The 25,998-nt window shown below is 33.9% G+C and overlaps 1 protein-coding gene, 1 long non-coding RNA gene and 1 pseudogene across 2 annotated transcripts; 1 reads left to right on the top strand and 2 right to left on the bottom strand.

Annotated features, from left to right (window-relative positions):
* Positions 1-6,454: 6,454 nt before the first annotated feature.
* Positions 6,455-8,470, bottom strand: LOC128155728 (uncharacterized). Its single transcript, XM_052817579.1, has 3 exons — positions 8,216-8,470; positions 6,720-6,783; positions 6,455-6,586 (listed from the first exon to the last, which is right to left on the bottom strand). Exons 1-3 carry the CDS (start codon positions 8,468-8,470, stop codon positions 6,558-6,560), a joined length of 348 nt encoding a protein of 115 aa, XP_052673539.1. The 3' UTR covers positions 6,455-6,557.
* A 632-nt stretch (positions 8,471-9,102) lies between these two features.
* LOC128155718 (uncharacterized) lies at positions 9,103-25,676 on the bottom strand (annotated as a pseudogene).
* Positions 15,227-18,987, top strand: LOC128155740 (uncharacterized). Its single transcript, XR_008239636.1, has 2 exons — positions 15,227-15,524; positions 18,689-18,987. It is a non-coding gene; the product is annotated as an uncharacterized LOC128155740 (long non-coding RNA).
* Positions 25,677-25,998: the final 322 nt, after the last annotated feature.

The following is a 25,998-nucleotide window of genomic DNA, read 5'->3' as shown; positions in this document are numbered from 1 at the left end:
TCAATGATATGTTATTTTGCATGACAAGTTTCTAATTTGAATTACGCACATTTTTATAATATGAATTTTTTGGACTTTTTCGACAAGAATGTCGAGAAACCCCCATATGAATCATGTTAAAATAATATATAGGGATAAAATTAATTCAATCAAACTATGTACCAGTAATAGAAATATTTCTCGAAAAAAGTATGGATCCAAGCAATATTGAACTCTAGTCTCGTTCAACCAAACGCTCAGCTGACACCGTAAATCTCCGACAAGGATTTACGGAGATAGCCGAGCGTCGAGTTGAACGAGACTATATTGAACTCTGGAGTAGGAATACATACGACTACAAAAATATATTTTAATTGTTCGTACCATTTAAAATCTGACTATTTTCAAGGTATTTATAAATTCCTTGAAAAACAATGCTTTAGCATACATTACATCGAATTTATCAGTTATTTACAAGAACTAAGTCTTGTCAGCAGCAATGATTTGTGCTGAGGTCCAAACACTGTTTCACTTTCGGTTTGTCTGTGTAACTGCATAGGAGGATTGATTAAAATCAACTCACAAATCGATTTCTTGTGCAGAGAACTCAGTTAATTACTTATTTTTGTATCGATTCTGGGACAGATTAAAGTTATATCTCTCTTAATACATAAATTTACTTCCCTTCAAAATAGTTGTAGCATATAACACTATTGCAATAAATCAAGGATTTTGAATCAGATGCTTCCATTGATTTCGATAAATTAGATGAAAATAATTAACGCGATGACATTCGGAAGGTAAAGTTATTAGGCAACGTGATCGAGCTCGCTGAATCGAGGAGGGTTAAAAAACCGACAATATATTTCTGTTATTTAGAGCCTTGGAACTAGTTTAACAAAACAATGAAAAAAGATTGACTTAACGGGTATTGGTAGTTTAATATTAAATATAAAAGAAATTAAAAAAAAAAATAGACGACCAATAACCCTTTTAAATGTTCTATTGAAGATTATATTTGATTGTCTAAGTTTTAGAATCAAACAAGTTAACTTTTAATCTTTCAAATACAAAGTCTGGTTTCATGAAAGGTAGATACATAGGGGAAAATACTCGCTTTGTCTATGATCAGATGTCCTACACAGAGATAAATGAAATCCAAGGTCTTCTGGTCTTCCCTGATTTTGAAAAGCCCGACTTTGTGTCATGGTCGTTTATCTTTAAAGTTTTACTTTTTGTTTGTTTGTGGGTTGTTTTTTTGTGCGTGTGTTTGTTTTTTTTTAGGGGGGGGACAGGGGAAGGGGCAGGGGGGTGTTCGTTTGTTTTTTTTAAATAATACATGTATATTATTCAGTGGGGAAAAAAATTTAAATACAAATTGCCATGCCTGGATTTTCAAAGTGAATTTTTATCAGTACAACTTGATATACAAAGGGGTTGTAGACAAGAAGATCCTATTGCCTTTTCTTTATTCATTATTTGTGCTGAAATTCTCTCAAGTTTTATAAAGCAAAACAAATATATATATATATATATATATATATATATATATATATATATATATATATATATATATATATATATATATTTATATATATATATATATATATAAGGACATTTTCATAAATAACAAAGAACATAAAATATCACAGAATGCAAATTTATTCAATTCAATTCAATGAAAATTCAGTTAAATTAAGGAATTAGGAATCATTTTTTAACATAATGAGGTGCGTGTTTTATGATAGAAAATTATCAAAGACACTGAAAAATTTAAATATTTAGATTTTACGGTATCATTGTCATGACCCCGCTAATTAAATATAAGAAAATATTTAAATGTAATAAAAATTAAGTTGACCGTTGGTTGAATCAAAGAGGTCCGTACCTCTGTTTTTAGTAAACATTTTGAGTCACCTCTATTTTGAAAATTCTCCATCATATATTAATCCTTCTAATATATTTATGTTATAAATTACCCCCCCCCCCCCAATAAAAAAAACCCTCCACTATACCAATAAAAGAGTTACCCGAAAATTACATATTTAAAGAGTTTAGTAAGGAACTTTATTTTGTGGCAAAAGGTTTTCAAGATGAAAATAAACATTTTTTATCACAACAGTTTTAGAGGACTTCAACTTAGGATCCTAATTTCAGTGCAATTAAAACTTCCAGTTATATTGTGCATTGTGATATATTCATTTTGTTCAGAAAACAGATTTTGACATTTGTCTATGATTTCTATCGACATAGTTTGGCACATTTAGCATATATTACTTGATTAAAAGTCGAGAGAAAATGTTTGCTTAAATATAGCTTATTTCATGCCATATATATAGAATCTAAAACTTTATTTTATTTACCGATACTTTTGATTTTATTTTCTGAATTTATAGAAGACGGTTCTGCCAAATCTGAAATAATTTAAGAATTTACGACATTGCAGGTTGAATCTTTAATGTTTGATAACAACGTTTAATTAAAACAAAAAGATCAATATGTTAATTATGTAATGAAATTGGAAACCTTTTTTTTTTAATATTTATTTTAATTTTACCTTTTTAAAATAGAATAAGTTTGTATCTGCTGCATGGTTCATTCCGATTATAAATAATAGAGGAAAAAACGATTTATTTGTAAGTTGCCCTGTCAGTGCAGAAAGATCATGTCTGAAAGGGTACGAGTATACACAGAATATTAACATTAAAAGCAACTAATCTAATCAAAGAACTTATTTTACTTTATACATTATTAATTGAGAATGCAATTTTAATGTGTGCCGAAAGAAGAATATTGATCCAAATTTTTGTTTTCAAGTTACTTAAGCTGTGTGTGTGTGTAGACTTAAAAAAAATACTTAAGATAAAAACTTTTGATTGCAGAATCCAACACAATACACCCCTCACCCCACCTCCCACCCCTCCCCCGCACACACCAACACACACACACCAAAACACACACACACACACCCACCCACCCACACACACACATTAAAATTGCACTTTAAAATAATAATGAGTAAAATAATTAAAAGTCTTCGATATTTGCTTTTTGTGTTATTATTCTGTGAAGACATGTACATTTCAGACATCTTTTTAAGGTCAGATGCGACCTATCTTTCATTTTTTCTATTTTTTCCTTTCTCCACAATGTGAAGATTTCCACTTAGTGATTTTATAATTATATTTTTATGTACTATGATTCTTTTTTTTATTTAGATATAAAGTGTTCAGTTGAAAATGTATAGTATGGCTTTATTTACAAGTATTCAAATGCATTTTGCATGCTATTTTAAGAAAAAATCGAAATATTCTAGCTCCGAAAAGAGCCTGGTAATGTACCCTGAATTTTACAATTAAATAACAAGGAAAATTATATTAAATTTAGGAACGTCTCATGTGTCCTTAAACTACAATTTTCCTCGTTTTCTCGCCATTACTGCATATTAAGTTAATTTTGTGAAGAATCTGTATTAAAATAAATTACATACGGTGAATAAACTATAGGTAAACTATAGGTAAACTTCTGTTGCCTCGAGGTACCTATATTCATCATTACAAATTTAATCATTGTGAAAGCGTTTTGATAAATTCGTTGTTTGAAACTTTGTGCGATAACGTTAGTTCATTTCACTTTCGTCCTGAAGATAATGAATTTTGAAAGGAAGTTTGAAGATTATTAATAAGGGCCAATGGCTGACCGCCAGTCTATTTGAACGTAGATGTGTTTTTTTCTGAAAATGCTACCAGATTCAAAAAACCGTAATCAAATTACTTGATTTATTTTACATTTATCAATATTTATGATTATTTATTTTCCATTGAAAATCTTTACTACAAAGACGTCTTTATTAAAAGAAGAGGGTTTTGTTTACGTTCCAAGACGGGTACCTGTAAAGTGCGAAACGAAATAGAAACGAAATGATACGAAATTTACCGAAACGAAACGAAATCTACCGAAACAAAAAGGAACCTACCGAAACGAAACAAAACAAAACGAAATCAAAACAAAACGAAACCTACCGAAACGAAAATATCAGAATATTTTTGAAATCATTAAGGTATATAATTATATGTATAATAAGTAAGGGTTATTCTTTACTTCATATAAGATTTACATAGTTCAAACACTTGTTATATAAAATTTGACACTGATAAAGGTTCCCTTCGGAATTTATTTATACGTTCATACTGTAAATTAGCTGCTGCTGCAAATATGCTCGTGCCTGCAATTTAATTTCAAAATACTTATTTGAAAATATGCGTAGTCTTCTCTTTTATTATGACTTACTCTTATTTTTAGCCTTTAATCGTATATGTTCTCCTTCGTTTCACTCATCCTAACATAAGGTATTTCTATTCTAAGTATTTTATAAATAACAACAACACAGGTGTAAGAGTGAGTGAGCTATCAACCAGTTTATTCGCCGTAATTTACAATCAGCACGCGACTTTAATAGCGATGAACTGGAATTAGGCCCAATAATTGTATAATTCCAAATATATCTACAAAATACAATGTAAATATTATATATAAATACATTTCAATTATATTTCACACAAGTACCTATAAACAAAAAAAAATCGTGTTCGAAAGGGTTGATTGCTCTTCGATGACCTGTCTATAACTGATCAGTTCTATATATACTACAACCAAACAACTACTTGTATAACAGCGCTAAAATAAGTAGTCCGTAAAAAATACCACTTACAGAAATTTATTTGTGTTCTCCTTCGTTTCACTCATCCGAACATAAAGTATTTCTATTCTACGTATTTTATAAATTACAACAACACAGGTGTTAGAGTGAGTGACCTATCAACCAGTTCGACACCAACGGTATACTAATTATGCAATTAAGAAATTAAAGATATCATAATCCAAGATTCAAAGTAACAGATAACTTTTCGTTAATACTCCAAAATAATAATCCAAAACATATCCATCTTTTGCATTTTCTGAACGCCATCTACCATGTACTTTAAAGCGCCTGTCTGGAACATTTTTATTAGCTGCTGTTGTAGCTCCCCCACTTCTCAAACGATGTAAACCATATTATTTGAAATCAACTCCAACAATTTTAAGAACATCTAACAGAAGTTCTCTCGCTCTATTATATGTCAAAGGCTTGTTTATTTTACTCAACCTGTAAACATTTTCTTTCTTAAAAAATGTGACTGCTCTGAAAATAAATTCTTCAAACTGAAACACAAGACCAGTGTATGATATATATTTTTCAAGATAACTAAGAGGACAGAGTTTATTTCCTGTTTTAGCTATAACGACTATGTTACTTTGTCTAAACACATCTGTTTTACTTTTTTCAATTTTGATTTCAATATGTGAACCAGATTGATGAAACTTAATACACACATCTTAATATGTACAAGTTCATCGTACCTCAGAAAACCAGCATAACCCAATAGTACCATGCAAACAAGTCTGGAGTGATACAAATTTTCAACCTGAAAACTTATCCATATTTTTTTCTTAAGTTTCTGGTGTAATAGGTTTCTTCTTAACTATAGGTCCTTAATCTTTTTCCGCCTTCTAAAATTAAATTCATAAGACTGTTATCGCACGGATTGTTAACCAGGTTTATGCAATGAGTCCATTGAATACTATAGTATGCTGCATCAATAACCGCTGCTGAAGAATTGATCTGTATCAAATAAACTGCGACTGTAGAGGGTAAAGCAGGTAAATCCTGAAAATCAAATGTTTTATACCAAGCCTTGAATTTCAGAAAATAAGTTCTATACTTTTTATAGGTATTTTCAGATCTGCTGTTCAGTACTATATTACCCATTCCAAACACTGTTTCCTTTAGTCTTGGATCTTGAATCTCTTTAATTACACTTAATACACATTACAATGCCCAATAAAGGCCAAAACAGAAAATTCTCATCAAATATCAAATACAATGCCCCATCAAGGCTATATCAAACACAATACACCATTAAGCTAGGCTATATCAAACACAATGCTCCATTAAGGCTAAATCAAACACAATGCCCAATCAAGGCTATATCAAATACAATGCCCCATCAAGGCTATATCAAACACAATGCCCAATCAAGGCTAAATCAATCATGTATATGCCCCATCAAGGCTATTAAGTCAATGTGTCCCATAAAGGCTAAATCAAACACAATGCCCCATCAAGGCTAAACAGTTCATGTGCCCATCAAGGCTAAATTAGTCATATTGCTCCATCGAGGCACAATATGATAAAATTAGGAATACCAAAGGCAAAAACTTTTCAGAAATCTGTACAATCGATACGAAGTACCAACACGTTCATTTGAAATTGTGGTTCAGCAAATACGCTCTCTTCATGAGACCCTTTCTGAAAAAACATATGAGGCTTATAATAGTCCACCCATTCTTTAACCAAATCTTGAAATTTCCAGAAAATGGTTAAACCAAAATAGACCAAAATGTTGCTGTCGGCCACTTTGGAACAATAAGAGTCCCTCTTGCTTTGCAAAATTTCAAATGATTAATTGTTCTTGCAATTGAATTAATTGGAGGTACAATCCAGTTATTACCAACTGACCAGTCAAACCCAAAAGCATCTACTCCTGCTGTAATTGGATTCCAAAATCTGGAATATAATATTTCCAATTTATTGTTATTACAATCTGCAAATAAATCATACTCATAAGAACCCCATTTCCTATTAAACAATTGAAAAATATGATCACCCACAGACCAGTCATCAAAATCAAAAATCTTACTGTAAGCATCGGCAATTTCATTCTCATATCTTGGAATCCATTCTGTTTTTAATCTAATTTTGTTCTGCAAACAAACAGTAAAGATTGACAGTGCTAAGTTTTGTAATTCTTTGTTCATACTGCCTTTCCCTACAATTCTTACAACATTTTGGTTATCGGTGAACAACTTAAGTAACCTTTTACTTAACATATTCTTCAGACTTTCTAATGTAACTTGTACAGCTTTAAACAGCGTTAAGTTTTTTCCATGTAGAACTTTGACACCTCTGCTCGGGTGTCCACATGTAATGAACTACAGAATTTTTACAGAGTTTTAACAGAATAACCTGCTCCTGTCGTGTTGCTTGCATCTGTATATAAAATCTGCTCAGGAGGATTGTCACTTACAAAATGACACACTCTGGCTAGAAATCTACAATTGTTTAACCAAATCATAATTTCGTAAATTATATTATCATTGAATAAGATAATCTGAGATAAACATTCTGCTATAGCTACATGCATGTATCTAGACATAATATAACAAATATTACGAAGGCTAAATGAAAATGAAACAATCTTCCCTGTAACTTTAGCCAACTGTCTTGCTATAATAGAATTTTTGTTATGAGCAACAAATTAAATATCTTCCTGAAATTTTAAATATTTTTCGTCTGGTACTGCAAGAGTTCCATTGTTTGTATTCCATACAAAACCTAACCACTTAATAACTTGCTTAGGTTTAAATTCACCCTTTTCTTTATTCACTACAAAACCTGCACAACGTAAGTCTTTTTCAACTTCCATAGCAACCTTTACACAGGTAGCATAATCTTCAGCTATACCTCATCCGTCATCTAAATAAACAATACATTTAAATCCTTTACATCTCCAAAATTTGACCAATGGTCTGAGCAACTTTGTAAATTAATATGGAGCACTTGATAATCCAAAAGGTAAACATGTAAAAATAAAATATCTGGTTTTGCTTTCAAACTTCCATGATAATCCTAGATACTTTTGATGTAATTCATGAATATCAACTTGATGATACCCAGACTTTAAGTCAAATTTGTACATGAATCCCCTTTTCATTACCATTTGTAATGCATGCACAATACCTTCCATTTTAAATTTTCTTTTGTCAATACATGATTAACGTGTCTAAGGTCTAAAATCAACCTACATTAACCTTCCGAGTCAACAGCTACAGATAAAGGATTAACAACAAAAGGTTTATCTGTCTGCTCCACAACTATTCCTGAAACCAATTACTCATTAATAGCAGACTCAACAAAATCTCTGTGCTGAAATGCAGATTTGTTATTCTTCAGCAACACTGCTATCGGCTCAGTTACAAATGGAATAAAATAACCATACCGTATATCATTCATAATAAAATCTGAAGCATGTATTTGGCTTTCCCAAAAATTTAAATGTATTTTTAAATTGCCTTTAACTTTGGATGAAGTAGAGTTTTTAAATTCGAACACATTGTACAAAATACAGTCTCTCACCAAGTCATTGTTTGCTGCCTGATGCTGTTGCTGGTGCTGTGTTTGTGAAACTGTCGTTTCCCTTTTCCGAACATTTGTTGGCCCAGTGTCCGAACTTGTTGCAGTAGAAGCAGATGTTCCGGGCTGCTGCTCCGCTACTTCCACTTGAAGATGATGCCGCCTTTCTGTACCATTGCTGAGATGATGTGAACGGCTGATAATAGGGATATCTTCCATACTCTGCTCTGGTGAAACTTGATCCAAAATCCTGCCCATGCGGACGCAAAAAAAGAGTCCCGGAATGCCCTACAAATCTTGTCCAGAATACGAACGGTTGTTACGCTCATGAGGCTTCCTGTTGTTGTTTCTTTTCTTTGCTCTAAAAATAGCTTGTCTAAGCTTAGTAGCATCATCAGCATCATCAGTATTAAGGTCATCTTGATATTCTTGCACGACATCCCACCCAAACTTGTCGGCAATACGTACAACTTTATTTCTTTTGTTCAAGTCTTTTACAACAGAATTTAAAACGTCGTTTCGGTAGGTTTCGTTTTGATTTCGTTTCGGTATGGATAGTTTCGTTTCGGTATATTTCGTTTCGTTTCTATTTCGTTTCGCCCTTTACAGGTACCTCACCAAGACGGGCTGTTTGTTTCAGACCTTTATGAATTTAACAATCACAAGGAAAGGGTTACTGCTCTTGTATTCTTCAAATGATTTAGGACGTATGATGATATCAAAACTGATCAAAAATGATTTCTTTATACTTTAACTGTAGCCAAATCTACAAAACGAGTGTAAGCTTAATCAGCAGAAATGATTACTCGTTTACAAGTTTGTAAGGCCAAATTCAATTATAAATTTACAAACACAATGCAAACTTGAATACATATAGGTATGTGCATAGTTTGTTTACATTAGATATTGAATTATTTTCACGTTCCCTGTTTTGAACTCAGCAATAAAGAGGTTGTCTCTGGTGTCCACACATAAATCCTTTGGACGCTGTAAATGGCAGTTGTCAATGTAGCGGAGGAATTGTCCGTCCTGATCCAGGATGTGAATGCATTGGTTGGGAAAGTCTGCTGTCAGGATCCGACTCTGACTGTCTGTAGTGATGCCACATGGCCGAAACTGTCCCTTCATAGTAGTGGGAAAGCCAGTGTAGGTAAACCGGAATTTCCCGGCCTGATTGACTACCACTACTGCACAGGCTCCGAAGTCTGACACGCAAACATCTAGGTTCCTGTTTTCGCTGATGTATTTTGAATTGTAACTCATTGCTGTTTCTTTGACAAAGCCAACAGAATTCGAACTGCCAGATGAATAGAGAGGTTGTCCTATGTCATTGAACTGAATACTTTGTACCGCTGTGGACCCAGAGTAACGCCCAACTTTTGCTTGTCTCATATCATCACTTTCCATAACAACCAGGAGGTCACCAGTGGAGGTACTACAGACATCGTAAGGTTTCCACCCTCGTAGTCTTATCAGGGTCTGTATCTGTGTATTCTTCACTATGTTCACAGTCCTGTTACTGAAATCAGTGTAAACTAGATCCCCACTCATTGTAACTGTTACATGCGTTTCTGATGACTTGTTACCTGACTTGGTTGGGATTGACTTCGCTAGATTTCCCCCCAGATCATAGAGTCTTATTGTATTCTCACCGTCACCACAAACCCATATTTTATCATCCCTCAAACAAGACGCGCCACATAATCCTATTTGTTCGGTGTTTATATTGGCGATGAGCCTTGGTTCATCAATGAGCGGTCTGTCTGGAAGGGAGGACTCGGCACCTGGAAAATTCATTGTGCAGACAGGTTTTTCTGTTTTAAAAGGTACTTTTGATATAAACCCAAACTGTTTAAAAAAGCTGTTCTTTGTTTAACTTATGTGGGGTAAAACTCGGTAATACAATAGTGAGTCTAGGAGGCGGTCTTCCGAAATAAGCAAAGATAGATTCGTAGGCAGAGACAAGGCTGGCATCATTAGAGTTTAGTAATTCCTTCAGAGCTGCAATGCACTGTGTGATTTCAGAAATGGTGCGTTTGATTTTATCCTCCTCTTTTTTAAGGACAGCCAGGTGTTTTGAGTCCATTTCACCGAGATCATATTTCAGCTTCTGTATTATGGTGTCTATTTCTCTGTGCAGGGCTTCTCCATGTTTGTCGATGGCTGCTGTCAATTTCTGTGTATTTTTATTTAGATCAGCTTTCTGCATTTGAAAGTTATATGCAGTCTCTTGGTATTTGGGATATATTGTTTTCTCTAGATCTTGTAAATCTCTCTGTATTATGGATTTTTTGTGTTCAATACTTTCCAAAATGTCAACTTTTCCGTGCTGTTCATGTTCACCAGAGGATATACATTGTGAACAAATAGGAATGTCACATTGTTCACAACGAAGTTCACATTGTTTTGTGGAATGTTTTGGACATTTAGGATAATAAGTAGTTAATCCACGGTACTCAAGTGGGACTACTTTGTGTTCTATAGATGGATCAGAGATATGTTCCCCCACACAGGCTTTACACAGATGTATGTGACAAATATCACAATACATAGGAGAACCAGGGGTCTCGCAGAGATGACACTGGAACACATCCTTGACCCAAGCCCTAGGATCCATGGTCAGACACTTAACTTATTGTAGAACAACCTTAAAAATAAACATATTTCTAAAACCGCTTAGATTCATATTTTTTTTAAGCAATAAACTGTCATTTTGTGTGCAAAGTACATTATATAAATATAGTGACTGTCTTTTTTGTAATGTTTAAACATTTTACTTATGAGATTGTATGATTTGGACAAATAGTTAAGGTTGTTCAAACATTGCCTACAAAGCGGATGTAGAGGTATAAAAAATATAAAATGAACATAAAACCCCTGATTTTTTACGTAGTGTGTGTGGTTGGAGTAACATGGTCAATATCTATTAAAATTTACTGGGCTAAGCTATTTTGTCATCTTTTTCTTAATATTGAAAGCAATATTGATTATTAATAGTTAAAGGGGTGTGTGGACATCTTGTTCAATTGAGAATAAAAATGTAAACATTTCATGAACTGGTTTGTCTCTGCCCAAAACGAACTAAAACTGTTTATGAAAAATTAATAGATATGAGATTTTACATGTTGTTTTTGTATGCATATTACGCATACAAGAACAAACAGTACAATGCCTTTTAAATCACTTAGAACAGCTGTAGAACTGCACAGCTGCAGACTTTTTTTTTAAGGTTTAAAAATCTGATAAAATAAGAAAAAGATTCATTGGTGTCCTCTCTACAACCATTTGTTGAGAAAAGGATTGAATTTTGCACAACATTTCAGTAATTTTGCATCAAAATAGGGTACCCTGTTTTTAGCTCACCTGAGCTGAAAGCTCAAGTGAGCTATTCTGATCACATTTTGTCTGTCGTCTGTCCGTCCGTCTGTCCGTCCGTCCGTAAACTTTTCACATTTTCAACATCTTCTCAAGAACTACTAGGCCAATTTTAACCAAACTTGGCCCAAATCATCCTTAGGCAAAGGGGATTCAAAGTTGTGAAAATTAAGGGCCACACCCGTTTTCAAGGGGAGATAATTAGAAATTAATGAAAAATTTCGAGAAATTTTCAAAAAGCTTCTTCTCAAGAACCAGAAAGCCAGGAAAGCTGAAACTTGTGTGGAAGCATCCTCAGGTAGTGTAGATTCAAAGTTGTGAAATTCATGACCCCCGGGGGTAGGGTGGGGCCACAATGGGGGGTCGAAGTTTTACATAGGAATATATAGAGTAAATCTTTAAAAATCTTCTTCTCAGAAACTAAACAGCCAGGAAAGCTGAAACTTGTGTGGAAGCATCCTCAGGTAATGTAGATTTAAAGTTGTGAAATTCATGACCCCCGGGGGTAGGGTGAGGCCACATGGGGGGTCGAAGTTTTACATAGGAATATATAGAGTAAATCTTTAAAAATCTTCTTCTCAGAAACTAAACAGCCAGGAAAGCTGAAACTTGTGTGGAAGCATCCTCAGGTAGTGTAGATTCAAAGTTGTGAAATTCATGACCCCCGGGGGTAGGGTGGGGCCACAATGGGGGGTCGAAGTTTTACATAGGAATATATAGAGTAAATCTTTAAAAATCTTCTTCTCAGAAACTAAACAGCCAGGAAAGCCGAAACTTGTGTGGAAGCATCCTCAGGTAGTGTAGATTCAAAGTTGTGAAATCATGACCCCCGGGGTAAGGGTGGGGCCACAATGGGGGGTCGAAGTTTTACATAGGAATATATAGAGTAAATCTTTAAAAATCTTCTTCTCAGAAACTAAACAGCCAGGAAAGCTGAAACTTGTGTGGAAGCATCCTCAGGTAGTGTAGATTCAAAGTTGTAAAATTCATGACCCCCGGGGGTAGGGTGGGGCCACAATGGGGGGTCGAAGTTTTACATAGGAATATATAGAGTAAATCTTTAAAAATCTTCTTCTCAGAAACTAAACAGCCAGGAAAGCCGAAACTTGTGTGGAAGCATCCTCAGGTAGTGTAGATTCAAAGTTGTGAAAATCATGATCCCTGGGGGTAGGGTGAGGCCACATTGGGGGGGGGGTGTTAAAATTTTACAAAGAAATATATAGAGTAAATCTTTGAAAATCTTCTTCTCAGAAACTAATCAGCCAGGAAAGGTGAAACTGTTGTGGAAGCATCCTCAGGTTATGTAGATTCAAAGTTGTGAAAATCATGATCCCTGGGGGTAGGGTGGGGCACAATGGGGGGTCGAAGTTTTACATAGGAATATATAGAGTAAATCTTTAAAAATCTTCTTCTCAGAAACTAAACAGCCAGGAAAGCTGAAACTTGTGTGGAAGCATCCTCAGGTAGTGTAGATTCAAAGTTGTGAAATTCATGACCCCCGGGGGTAGGGTGGGGCCACATGGGGGGGGGGGTGTTAAAGTTTTACATAGGAATATATAGAGTAAATCTTTAAAAATCTTCTTCTCAGAAACTAATCAGCAAGATGATTCTTTATAATTGTTAAAACTTTGGCTCCAGGACAATTCTTCGGCCTCACAAGAAGGTTCAGAGTTTGATGTAGCTAAATATCCCATATATAAACAATTGTAAAGGATCTTTTTGAGAACTGCAATACTCAACATGTGATATGACTATAAAATTGAAGCAGGCAGCTATTTTTTCATTAGAATCTTTTTGTATTACTGTATTGAGTTATTGCCCTTGATTTATTGATTCTTGATTATTTTAATTAATGCATCCACTGTTAACCAATTATTGTGATGATTATTTTTATACAATAATAAATATTCAATGTATATAAGTTGTTCTGCATAAGACGTTTTGGGTAAGGCCGGATTAGTTTGTTTATTTTTGATTTCCAATTTTTAGATACTATGAATTATTTTAGGTTGGCACATATATAGGGACAGTGTCTATTGCATTTCGATGAGCAACTGTTTGGGGTTAAACTTGAACAGGTATGGATAGATTGAGTGTGTGAACATCCTAGCTCTATCTAATCTACGTGGTTTCTAACCTTCGATACAAAGTGTGCGGTCATTCCTGCCCTGTATCGCATTCATACAAGTGTGCAGTCATATCTGCTTGAATTGGTGGTGGTTGCGGCGGAGCACTAATGTATGGTCATCCCTGCTGGTGTTCAGGTCTTTCTAGCGCAAGTGTGCGGCACTCCCTGCTTGCGTTAGGTTGAGCTGTTGGCGCAAGTGTGCGGTCATCCCTGCTTGCGTAAACATTGGTACCTGTTGAGTTGCGTGGGTGTGCGGTCATCCCTGCCTGCGTAACGTTGAGTCCCTATATATGTGCAGGAGCGGTGATTAAAGTCTGCTCTTGTAAATATTGGCAGCAATCAGGGCTATCCGAGTTCCAAGGGGGAAAAATGGATTTTATTTATACAGGATCTACATGTATTATTGTACATTGTCCAGATTGTTTGTATTATGACTCCATTAAGCTGACTTTATTAGGGTCTTCCGTTTCCAACGGAAGACCCTTTTGTTTTTCTACGGTTTCTTTTTTTTCTTATTCTTATTATTAGGGTCTTCCGTTTTCAACGGAAGACCCTCTTGTTATTCTATTGTTTCTTTTTCATTAGGGTTTTCCGTTTTTCAACGGAAAACCCTTCTGTTATTCTACTGTTTCTTATTATTATTTTTTTTTTTTCCCGCAAATTTTGTGCACGAGATTTCTCGAACATTTTTTGTCTGATTGCTATGAAACTTTCAGGGTATGTAGATGATATTAATATCTCTAGACGTTTTTTTCAAATTTTTAAAATTCACTTCCGGTTATGAGTTATTGCCCTTTAATTGAAAATTGGGGGGTCTTTTGTCCAGAGTTGATCTCGGGAACTACAGATGATAGATGCATGAAATTTGGCGAAATTGTCGGTAACATTTTATAGTTTTGCTGGCATGAAAATTTTGGTAATTTCTTTGTTAGTTTTTGAGCTATTTGTCGCCAAAGTTTAAGATTTTTTCGGGGCTGAAATTTTGTTGCTTTTTGTATTATAACCTTTAAACTAAAAATATTTTGTTAATACATATAGAACAAAAGTTGTTTAGAATAACGAGAGCTTTCATTTAAAATTAAGAAAAAAGGGCTGGCCCCTATAATTAGGGGTCAGCAGCTCATACACGTATTTTTCTGATAGCAAAAATCGTTATCATTTTATGAAAAAAAATTAATTCAGTTATTGTTAATATATTAAATAATGTCATTTGGTATCAAATTTAAAAAGTTCTGTGCCCTATTTTTTTCAAATTTCATAAAACAAATATGTGTGAATCGTAACGTTACATGAACGAGTTAATTTGTCTACATAGACACACAAGCGAACAAATGCCACTTTAAGGCCCAGGCATATACTGCATTACGTTGTGTTGCGTCTTAGTTAAATAGTTGTGATTCAATTTCATTTTTTTCATTTATATCATTTATGAATTCAATGAACACACATTATTTTAACGTTCTATGTGCAACTATTTGTCGGGGCGCCCCTGTTTGTAACCCCCGCGCGCGCCGAATGTAAACAGTAACGAACGGCATTGTAGAAAAGAGAGAGCCGTAATGCAGAAGAGAAGTTGTGTATTCTTTCGACGTACAAATGCATTTTCAATTTACTGTGAAACATATGAACATGCACAGGGAACAATACTACATATTTGTTTAAGGAGGATATTTTTCTCGTGTGAATCGTTTACGAGGAAATTCTGACAGCCACACTTCTGTCGACGATCGGCCGTTGATAAGCTACGAGTAATACAGGGGAAAATATGGACATTAAAGTGTGTGATTTATGTGGATGTTACTGAAGAAGGTGAGGCTTTTACTCCTTTTAAAGTTTAAAAAAGTTAAAGTTAAAATTTAGTATATAGTATTAATGTACATGTAAGTACGTGCACACAGTTTGTTTTTGTTATGGTGTGGGTGTTTGTTTACTAGGTTAACGTGTAATTTTTACATGTTTCATGGATGTTTAGACTCGCTCGAGGTTCATGGGGGACTGGAAAGGGTAACTGAATTTATCTATTTAAAAAAATAACAGATTGTGAATTTTCAACTCAAAATTCAAAGCAGGCTCTAATTAGAAACATATCATATATTCTTGTGCAGAAGACTCCAAATGTAGTCATGAATATCCTGTAGACATAACTTCAAGTAAATAAAATTGTATACTTCAGACTTCAGAGTTAAAACATGACTTTAATATCTTTATGATGCCAATCATTGTATCATTAGAAAGGTTTAGCAGACCAACGGGTACCCGGTACATGTACTTGTACATGTAGGTTACAAGTTAGAACTATGCGGTCTAATTAGAAACATATCATATATTCTTGTGCAGAAGACTCCAAATGTAGTCATGAATATCCTGTAGACATAACTTCAAGTAAATAAAATTGTATACTTCAGACTTCAGAGTTAAAACATGACTTTAATATCTTTATGATGCCAATCATTGTATCATTAGAAAGGTTTAGCAGACCAACGGGTACCCGGTACATGTACTTGTACATGTAGGTTACAAGTTAGAACTATGCGGTCTAATTAGAAACATATCATATATTCTTGTGCAGAAGACTCCAAATGTAGTCATGAATATCCTGTAGACATAACTTCAAGTAAATAAAATTGTATACTTCAGACTTCAGAGTTAAAACATGACTTTAATATCTTTATGATGCCAATCATTGTATCATTAGAAAGGTTTAGCAGACCAACGGGTACCCGGTACATGTACTTGTACATGTAGGTTACAAGTTAGAACTATGCGGTCTAATTAGAAACATATCATATATTCTTGTGCAGAAGACTCCAAATGTAGTCATGAATATCCTGTAGACATAACTTCAAGTAAATAAAATTGTATACTTCAGACTTCAGAGTTAAAACATGACTTTAATATCTTTATGATGCCAATCATTGTATCATTAGAAAGGTTTAGCAGACCAACGGGTACCCGGTACATGTACTTGTACATGTAGGTTACAAGTTAGAACTATGCGGTCTAATTAGAAACATATCATATATTCTTGTGCAGAAGACTCCAAATGTAGTCATGAATATCCTGTAGACATAACTTCAAGTAAATAAAATTGTATACTTCAGACTTCAGAGTTAAAACATGACTTTAATATCTTTATGATGCCAATCATTGTATCATTAGAAAGGTTTAGCAGACCAACGGGTACCCGGTACATGTACTTGTACATGTAGGTTACAAGTTAGAACTATGCGTACTATTCTACCAGTTCACATAATTTTCCTTGTTTAGCAGTTATGATGTGTACTTAAATTGTCCTTGTTAATGTTTTAAATGTAATTTTTTATTCTCTTTTTTTAATCTGACTACTGGCAGTACAGGCCTGCGAGCAGTTCTCGTCGAGGACCATTTCTCGCTGGTGCACTGTAACATCATATTTTCGTATATAATTTTATGTGTTGATAAAATGACGTAACAATGCACTGGTGAGAAGTGCTACTCGGCGAGAATTGATCGCACGCCAATATTGATTAATTACAGACAAAAACTGAAGGTTGCGCGTGTTATTTTTTATTGAACAACATTGTTTAAAATAATTCTTTATATATGTGATGATCAGACCGGTTTGAATACCAGTGCCAGATAGCTCAGTTGGTAGAGCACCTGACTAGAGATTCAGGGGGCCCAGGTTCAAATCCCGGTTTGGTCCTTCATTATTTCTCCCATCCTGTTACAATATTGGTGTTGTGACCAACCCCTGGAACTAACAGGTTAACTCCTGCCAGGGGTGATCTTCGAGGGGGAAGGAATGTGACGGTCAGACTGGTTTGAATACCGGTGCCAGATACATGTAGCTCAGTTGGTAGAGCACTTGACTAGAGATTCAGAGGGCCAGGTTCGAATCCCAGTTTGTTCCGTCGTTATTTCTCCCATCTTTTACATATACATGTATATCAGATATATGACAGATGATTAAGGGTCATCACATGTTTTGCAAGATGCAATAAGTGTTAAAAACCTTTACTTTACAACACAATACATATAAGTGAATATTTATGTTTCCTGTTATTATTTGGTGTGGTTTTCTTGACAGTGTCGCATAAACAATTTACCCGCTCCTAAAACACAAACTTTCTTTTTGTGGATTCAGCTTACCGCTGATTGGCTGCTGTTGCAGCAGACAAATAAGATATGCACGCACAAAACACAATGAACTTATCAGAGAATGAGTTGAGTTTATTTCAACTGTTGGAATTTGGGGTTGTTTTTTTTTAAATGTATACTTGTGACAAAACATATATGTGGTACATACAGCTGTAGCTTTGTGAAGAAAATTTTGGTTAGACCATATATACCTATCATGCAAGTAAATGATATTTACAAAAAACTTGCAATTTATGGCGCACGAAATATACGCTAGTTTTATAAAGATTGACATACATGTAATGTACCACATTCTGTGAAAAATAATTTATTAAAAATTCTTCATTAAGTTTACTCATACATGTTTTATGCTTATTACACATAGTATTGTTTTTAAAACATGTAATTTATAAGAAAATACTTGCTAAATTTATTTGCAAAAAAAAAAACACAGTAGAATTGATAAAAAATGGTATACCAGAAGCTAATACCAGTACATGTACTTTGACGCTGTTCGGTGGGTAATATTCGTTTGTAATTTACGAATTGAAATATTGACTGTTGCACTACAAGTACGGTAATAAACTCTCTCTCTCTCTCTCAAACTCTCTCTCTCTCAATTTGATAAGTGTTTATACCTATGAAAATTTTTTTATATTATATTATGACTTGATATGCAAATTTTTGATCTTGTACTGCCTAAATGTTATGTCATGTATTGGGATATGTCATACCTATTACACTGCATGGTCAGTGTATTTTTTCCAGAAATACTATGCATATGTTAATGTAAACACAGCTATTACTAGTACATGTATGTAAACACAGCTAATTATTTTTTTTTTTTATTTCAGCTCAAAACAGACTCTTGTTACCACATGGCTTTTACCGGTACCTGTTGATTCTTGTGGGTCAGCTCCTGAGATTAACCTGTCACCTCTATCCACATGCATATTCCTTGTGTTCTACAGACTATTTAACGGTAATTCAAATTAAATCCGATAATGCATAAACAATAATGGAACTTGAAGAAAGCATCATGCCATGTTGTGGTTTGTGTTTGATAAGAAATTATGAAAACAAAATTAAGGCTGTTTATAAAGAAATTCATAATTGCTGTGAAAATTTGTTTTTCAATAAAAGTATGCAATTATGTTTCCTTTATTTTTTATTTCATAAAGATATTTAGATGTGTTTACATAATTGAAAAATCCCCCCCCCCCTCTATTTAATTGTCTGCATTAAGATTACATGTAGGATATGTAAATGTACATTTGACTTTGAAATAACATCTGCTATGATAATTACTTTTGAAATGAACAAGAAACAACCTATTTCTACCTTTCTAAGGTATATATGCATAAAAAAAAGTAGAAAAACATGTCAAATTTGAAAATTTTTCATTGAAATCAACTCGATCTGTCTCCAGCTACCTGGGTGTGTTTGAATTTAATTTTAATTTAAGGCAGATGTCTTACTTGTAGGTTGTAACTTACTGTTTTAGCATGGTTAGAAGGAGACTAAAAATCAGAATAGATTAGATATTCACTAAATATGATTGTTAGCTTACTTTTTTCATGAAAACAAGAAATCACAAGCAGGACAGCTGTCTATTTGTTAATTAAAATGGTACAAATCATACAATAAACAAATAAAGATCAAATTTTAGAATCATTGATGATTGTTTTCATATGTGTGAGAAATTACTCAAGGAAATTGCCACACGTTTCATAAAATTAGGTAAAACATTTCAAACCATGACTTTTTATGAAAATCAAAAGATTGGGGGGTGGGGGGTATACATGTAAGGGTATTTCTAAGTGATGTGAAGCTTTTATCATGATTATATCATGTAGGGGTATGTTGTATTGAATAAGGTTTCTTTTTAAAGGTGGTTGAACAAAAGTTGACCTCTAAAAGGTCAGGTAAAGATGTTTTACTATGGAGAACCCTGTAAATCTGTGTTTACTAAAGGAAATTGGAAATGGTGGGTTCACTTAAATGGCCATATTTTTATTAAACCTCAGTGGAATTGGCAATATGTGGTATTCTTTTTCTCAAAATTGCATTAGCTTTCTTAGTCTTTTCATAAAAATGTTAGTGTACTAAGTTAAAGGTACAAGAAACAGTTTCGGATAAAGTACCGTCAATATTTTTGTAAAATTGAGAGTGACTGTACTTGAAGGTTTATCATTGTTGCGTAGATTCATGAAATGAATTTTAATGATTATCAATAGTTAGAGGGATGTCTCTTGTTGGAATTGGTAAGCAATATTAAGGCCCCTGATTTTAAGTACATGAGAAGCAGAAATAAATTGTGAAACTTGCGGCTATGACAGATATGTTGACTTTACAGTGAAATTGAAGGTTACAAACGGGAGGTTATATAACATGAAATGTAGGTGGATGGGATATTATATGCCTATTTAGTATTTACTGGGTATGAGGACAATAGCAAGTTTATTGTCCCCAAAGACAGCAACTATTTAATGAGGCAAAGCCAAGGGAAATAGTTGCTGTGGAGTGGGACAATAAACTTGCTATTGTCCGAATAGTCAGTTAATTGGTATTTCATTATACAGAAGAAAACATACTCAGGCTCATACCTCATCCACAGGGTTCCTTTGGTTGAAGGATGTGCAGTGACCTTGAACCATGTTTTTAGGTATAAGGTTAAGGTCATAGCAGAATTATATATATAAAATCCTTGTCTGGGGCATATCTTTTTTCCCTTTGGTCCAATCTGGCTAATACTCACAGAGTGTCTCTATGGTTAAACGATGTGCAGTGACCTTGCATGAAATTTCTAGGTAAAGGGTGAAGATCATATCGGATCATGCAAAAATCCTTTTTTGAGAGCATATATAATTTCTACTAACCCTTATTTGGCTCAGACTTCACATAAGCAGAGCGTTTGAGTAAAGGGTGAAAGGGTGTGTAGTGACCTTGAACCTATTTTCAGTGAAAAGAAACTGTGAAGGTCATAGCAGAATTATATTTTTACAAATCCTTGTCCGGAGTATATCTTCTCTCCCTTTGCTCCATTCAGCCTCATACTTCACCCACATGATGCCTTTGATCAAAATATATGCAATGACCTCGAATGATATTTGTAGATGAAGAGTCAAGGTCATATCAGATCACACAAAAATCCATATTTTAAGAGCATAGATATACTCTCCTTTTAGCCCCAATTTGGCTAATATTTTACCTTTACAGAGTTTATTGGTTAATGGCGTGCAGTGACCTTGAACCAAGTCTGTCAATGTGAAGGCAGGGCTCGACATTAACGCTTGTCCGCTTGTCCGGTACCAGTTAAAAAAATATGCGGACAAGTGAATATTGCTGGCCACTTGTCCGACTGGACAAGTGCATTTTTTATAGTAAGAAGTCTCCAACATTTAAAAAAGAAAAGAAAGTTTTGTGATAAGTTTATCTGTAGTCTCGTTATAAGTTTATCGATTAGTTATTTTGAATTTCGATCCCGACATCAAATTGCAATGCAATTGAGTTACTCTTGATCGGGATTGAAGTTCACTAATTTCAAACAACTTTCAAGGTGTGGATCTTAGTTCTTACAAAGTACCAAACACATATGTTAAGAAAAAGAAAGGAAGAAAAGGTAGCAAAGATAAAGGATTATGGAAAGAAATGTAACTTATTTTAGGTTTCATTCATCATTGATAGACTATGATGACATTCCATGTTTAGTTTAAAAAACAGCTGAGAAATCAATATAACAGTTACATGTATTTTTAAACCTGATGCTAAATTTAAGATGTCTTGTAATTTGCCATGACAAAGCTACAGCTGACAAATCATGTTTAATGTTATATAGAACAAATACATGTACATAATTATAGGAAAGACACTTTAAGTTTCCATTTAAAAAGTCAGGTTATTAATTATAGCTAGAGTACTAATCAATAAATGATTTTATTTTAGTAATAGAGTACTGTAGTTCTCAAGTTGACAATATTTGATCTTTAATATTGAAAATTTTTCGGACAAGTGAAGTTGAAGTTCGGACAAGTAAATGTTTTGGTCACTTGTCCGAATGGACAAGTAGGAAAAAAAGTTAATGTAGAGCCCTGGAAGGTCATAGCAGATCTTTTTAAAATTAGTTTTAGACAGTAGATTATTTTCCAAATATGCTTAATCTTGGTCAGATTGAACAAAAATGCATGTATGTTAGGAGGAATGAAATTGAATTAAAAGTTCTATGCCAGCTGGAAAAATTTCAAGTTATAGGTCAAGGTCAAAGCAGAATTCTCTGAAATTACATAAGCGGGGCCCTTTGAAATGTTCACCATTTCAATGTTGTCTGGTTCATAGTAATTTTACATAGAAAATATTCACAGAGGTACAGTAAAGTAAACTTTACATCGATAAGTTTCTGACAATTAATGACGCAACGAGCACACAGTACGAAAGGTCAACCCTTTGAAAAGCAGTGAAGAGAAAAAGTTGCTCAGAATTATGTTTTAAACAAAATTGATTTTTTACGTAAATTTTAATTTTGCATTCTGGGTTAAGAAAAAAGATGTTAGTTCAAGGTAAAGTAAACTTGTACCTAAAATGAAGTCAAATAAGTCGTACTTAAACACATTGGTTTTTTGTTTGTTAAGTCGTTCTTGAAATGATTAAGGGTTTTTGGTTAAGTCGTACTTAAAAACATTCGGATTATGTTAAGTTGTACCAAGAATCATTCGATTTTTTTTTATCTTTTTGTACTTAGGTTTCTTTGTTACTAGATAAAGAACTCTGCTTCTTAGACGTACTTCTAGCGTTGCTCTCGACATTAGCGGAAAACCCACTCGTTGCTTTGCAACGAGCTTTGCTCTAGTTATTATTATTTTTCTTTTTCTTTATTTTTCTGACTTTTTCAAAGCTTAATATCTCAAAAAGTTTTCAACAGATTTACATGAAACTTTCAGGGATTATGTAGCATTACTGTGCCTCAAAGATCTTAAATTTTAAACTACAACGTCACTTCCGTTTTTACGTTACGTCAATTTTAAAATTTTAAAAAAGTGATTTTGTCCAGGGAGTTTTTCGAAAACGGTTCAAGATAAAGACTTGGAATTTTCTGTGTTGAAGCAATGATCGTTTTTATTTGGACATAAGACTGGAAATTAGTTTCCGTCACTTCCGGTCTAAACCGGAAGTGTTTTAAAATTTTCGAATTTTCGAATTTTTCGTTTTAATTTTAAATGTATACGAGGTTTGTAGAGTTGTTCATGCTGAATACGAAACTGAAATCCGTTTGAAAATCAGACGATGCATTACAGAGATATCGGGGTTTAAAAATTGATTTTTCCGGAAATTTTGTTTCCGCGTCCTTGGTTTAAAAAATAGCGTAATGTTAAAGTAAAATTAACTCGTACCAAAAATAATTGTTAAGTCTTACTTAGACACATTCGGATTTTTTTTTGTTAAGTTGTTCTTAAAATCAAGAAGGTTTTTGTTAAGTCGTACTTAAAATCATTCGGATTTTGTTAAGTCGTACCAGGAATAATTCGATTTTTTCATCTTTTTATTTTACTTTCTCTTGTTAGTGGTTTAAGAGCTCTGCTTCTTACAGGAACTTCCAGCTTTACTTCCGACATTAACGGGAGACCCACTCGTTGCTTTGCAACGAGATTTGCTCTAGTTATTATTCTTTTTATTTTTTTTCCAACTCAAATATTTCAAAAACGCTTCCATCGATTGTTTTGAAATTTGCAGGTTTAATGTGTATCTGAAAGATCTCTATGATATGAACAAATTATTTGATGACGTCATCAATTTCGTCAGATATTGACGTTTTTCACGTTTTAAAAAGTGATTTTGTCCGGAGCTTTTCTCATTTTTGATTTAAGGTAAAGCTATGAGATTTACAGAGAAGGTAGAACTATCGTTTTACTTATGACATAAGGCTGGAAACTCAATTCGGACACTTCCGGTCGAAACCGGAAGCAAAACCAATTTTTTGGAATTTTCATGTTTTTCAATTTTAAAACTTTTACGTACGTATCTTACAGTATTTTTCATGCTGAGTTCAAAACTGAAATCCTTTTTTGAATCGGAAGATGCATTACAGAGATATCGGGGTTTAAAAATTGATTTTTCCGGAAATTTTGATTCCACGTCCTTGGTTTAAAAAATAGCGTTATATTCAAAGTAAAATTAACTCGTACCAAAAATAATTGTTAAGTCGTACTTGATCACATTCGGATTTTTTTTGGTAAACTCGTTCTTGAAATCGGAAAGGTTTTTGTTAAGTCGTACCTAAATCATTCGGATTTTGTTAAGTCGTACCAGAAATAATTCGAATTGTTTCATCTTTTTATTTTAGTTACTTTTGTTATTGGTTTAGGAGCTCTGCTTCTTACAGGAACTTCTAGCTTTACTTCCGACATTAACGGAAGACCCACTCGTTGCTTTGCAACGAGCTTTGCTCTAGTTATATCTATTGTTCCTCAGGTGAGCGATGTGGCCCATGGGCCTCTTGTTTATCAGTCAACATGGGATTTATTTTTAGGACAAGTAAAATCCACTTCGAACTCCTGTTTCTATGGAGGCACATTGACGTTATATTTTCATAGACAAAATATAAATGACAATTTAAAACAATTTGTGTTGAATGTGACAGACATTTCTATAACAGTTCCAATTGGGTTTTTTTTTCTTGTTCTTTAAGTATAAATCAAATAAAATTATTTTAGAAGTAGGATAGGGGTCCAAAAAGGGATTGTCTTTAATAAAAAAAAATATATAATGTTGTCAATGTAAAAATAACTTCAATGTAGTCCCATAGACACAGACAAAAATATCTCGTGCGAATTGATGGTTTTTGAAAACCATTTTAAGAACAGGGTACCTACTTTTGAGAAAAAGTTACAACTTAAATAAGCAGGTTTAGACTTCTTCCTTAACAAATGGTTGTAGAGTGGACACTAATGACCTCCTTTAATACTTTTTTCAGATGTTTAGATCTTGAACTTAAGTTTGTAGCTGCGCAGTTCTATTAAATTTAAAAGGGCATTGTTATGCTCTTGTATGCGTAATTTGCCATACAAAACAACATGTAGAACCTCATATCTATCTATTGACAACAGTTTTATTCAGTTTTGGGCAAAAAACAAGCCAGTTCAAGAAATGTTTACATTTTTATTCGCTAATGTACAAGATGACCGCCGTCCCCCTTATTTAAATGGAATGGCACGATAGGAACACATTACATACAAATACCGAAAAAGTCTTCCTACAGGACTCAGCGTCCTTTCCTTCCCAAACAAAATAAGTACATCCTCATTCTGGCTGATATTTAGTTTGGCTTGATATTTGGTCTGAAAACGGCGTTCAAGATACCCCCTCCCCTCACCTAACGGCCCCCTAAACCACGTCCATAGGCAGGCCGTTGGCCTACTTTTTACCGCCGAAATCTTTCTCTTAATATTTGATGAAATTTAATAAAACATAAATTGCCAGTTCATGCTGTATTTTCATGTAAAAGTCAAAATATTATTATAAATACAAACCTCAATCCAATATGGCGTGTTTATCTAGATATCCTCAATTTTCTAGTCTGGTATCTTGCCGTCATGCGTTTCCGAAATTCATGTGTTTCCGATAGTTTATTTTGGTCTCGTGAGTTTTCTCCAAAATTACGTATTTCTCCTAATTACTTAGGACACTGGACATCGAAATCTCCTTTCGTCTTTATGCATATTTACTATCAAAGTTATATGCTGCGTGAAATGGTAAGAGACGATCGTTAGGGGAAGCGTTTAGTGTTAGACTATCGGAGACCCATGGCGCCAGGATACAACGTAACCATGGCCACCAGTGACAGATAACGTGATATCATTTTCCCAGGAGCGCTTTCTATTTCAGACACGCAACATCGGGGGGATTTTTATCGCAGTAGTCATTTTTCTTAAATTTACATACAAAAAAAATGAATTACATGTATAAGGGAGTTGTCCCCCTCCCCCACTTTGGGAGCATGTGAAAATAAGGAAATCAACAGTGAACATAAATGGAAGCTATTTTTTTTTACTGTTTTTAAAAGAGACTACACCCTACCTTCAAAAACGAAACTACATGTCTGGGTTTTTTGTTAATCAAATATGCATGGCCCCGTTTCATATTTCAAAAACAATGCTGAATAAAATCGATA

The sequence above is a fragment of the Crassostrea angulata genome, chromosome 1, assembly GCF_025612915.1.
Source record: "Crassostrea angulata isolate pt1a10 chromosome 1, ASM2561291v2, whole genome shotgun sequence".
NCBI lineage: Eukaryota > Metazoa > Mollusca > Bivalvia > Ostreida > Ostreidae > Magallana > Magallana angulata.
The sequence above is the reverse complement of the archived record's forward strand: the minus strand, read 5'-3'. Positions and strand labels throughout refer to the sequence as shown.

Excerpts from the sequence above, each read along its gene's own strand:
- LOC128155728 (XM_052817579.1), bottom strand. The coding sequence starts at position 8,470 with ATGGGCAGGATTTTGGATCAAGTTTCACCAGAGCAGAGTATGGAAGAT. Across the intron at positions 6,784-8,215 it reads AGGCAGCAAACAATGACTTG|AACAAAATTAGATTAAAAAC; the intron begins GTGAGAGACTGT and ends GTTTGTTTGCAG. Across the intron at positions 6,587-6,719 it reads TGAAATTGCCGATGCTTACA|ATTTTGGAATCCAATTACAG; the intron begins GTAAGATTTTTG and ends ATTATATTCCAG.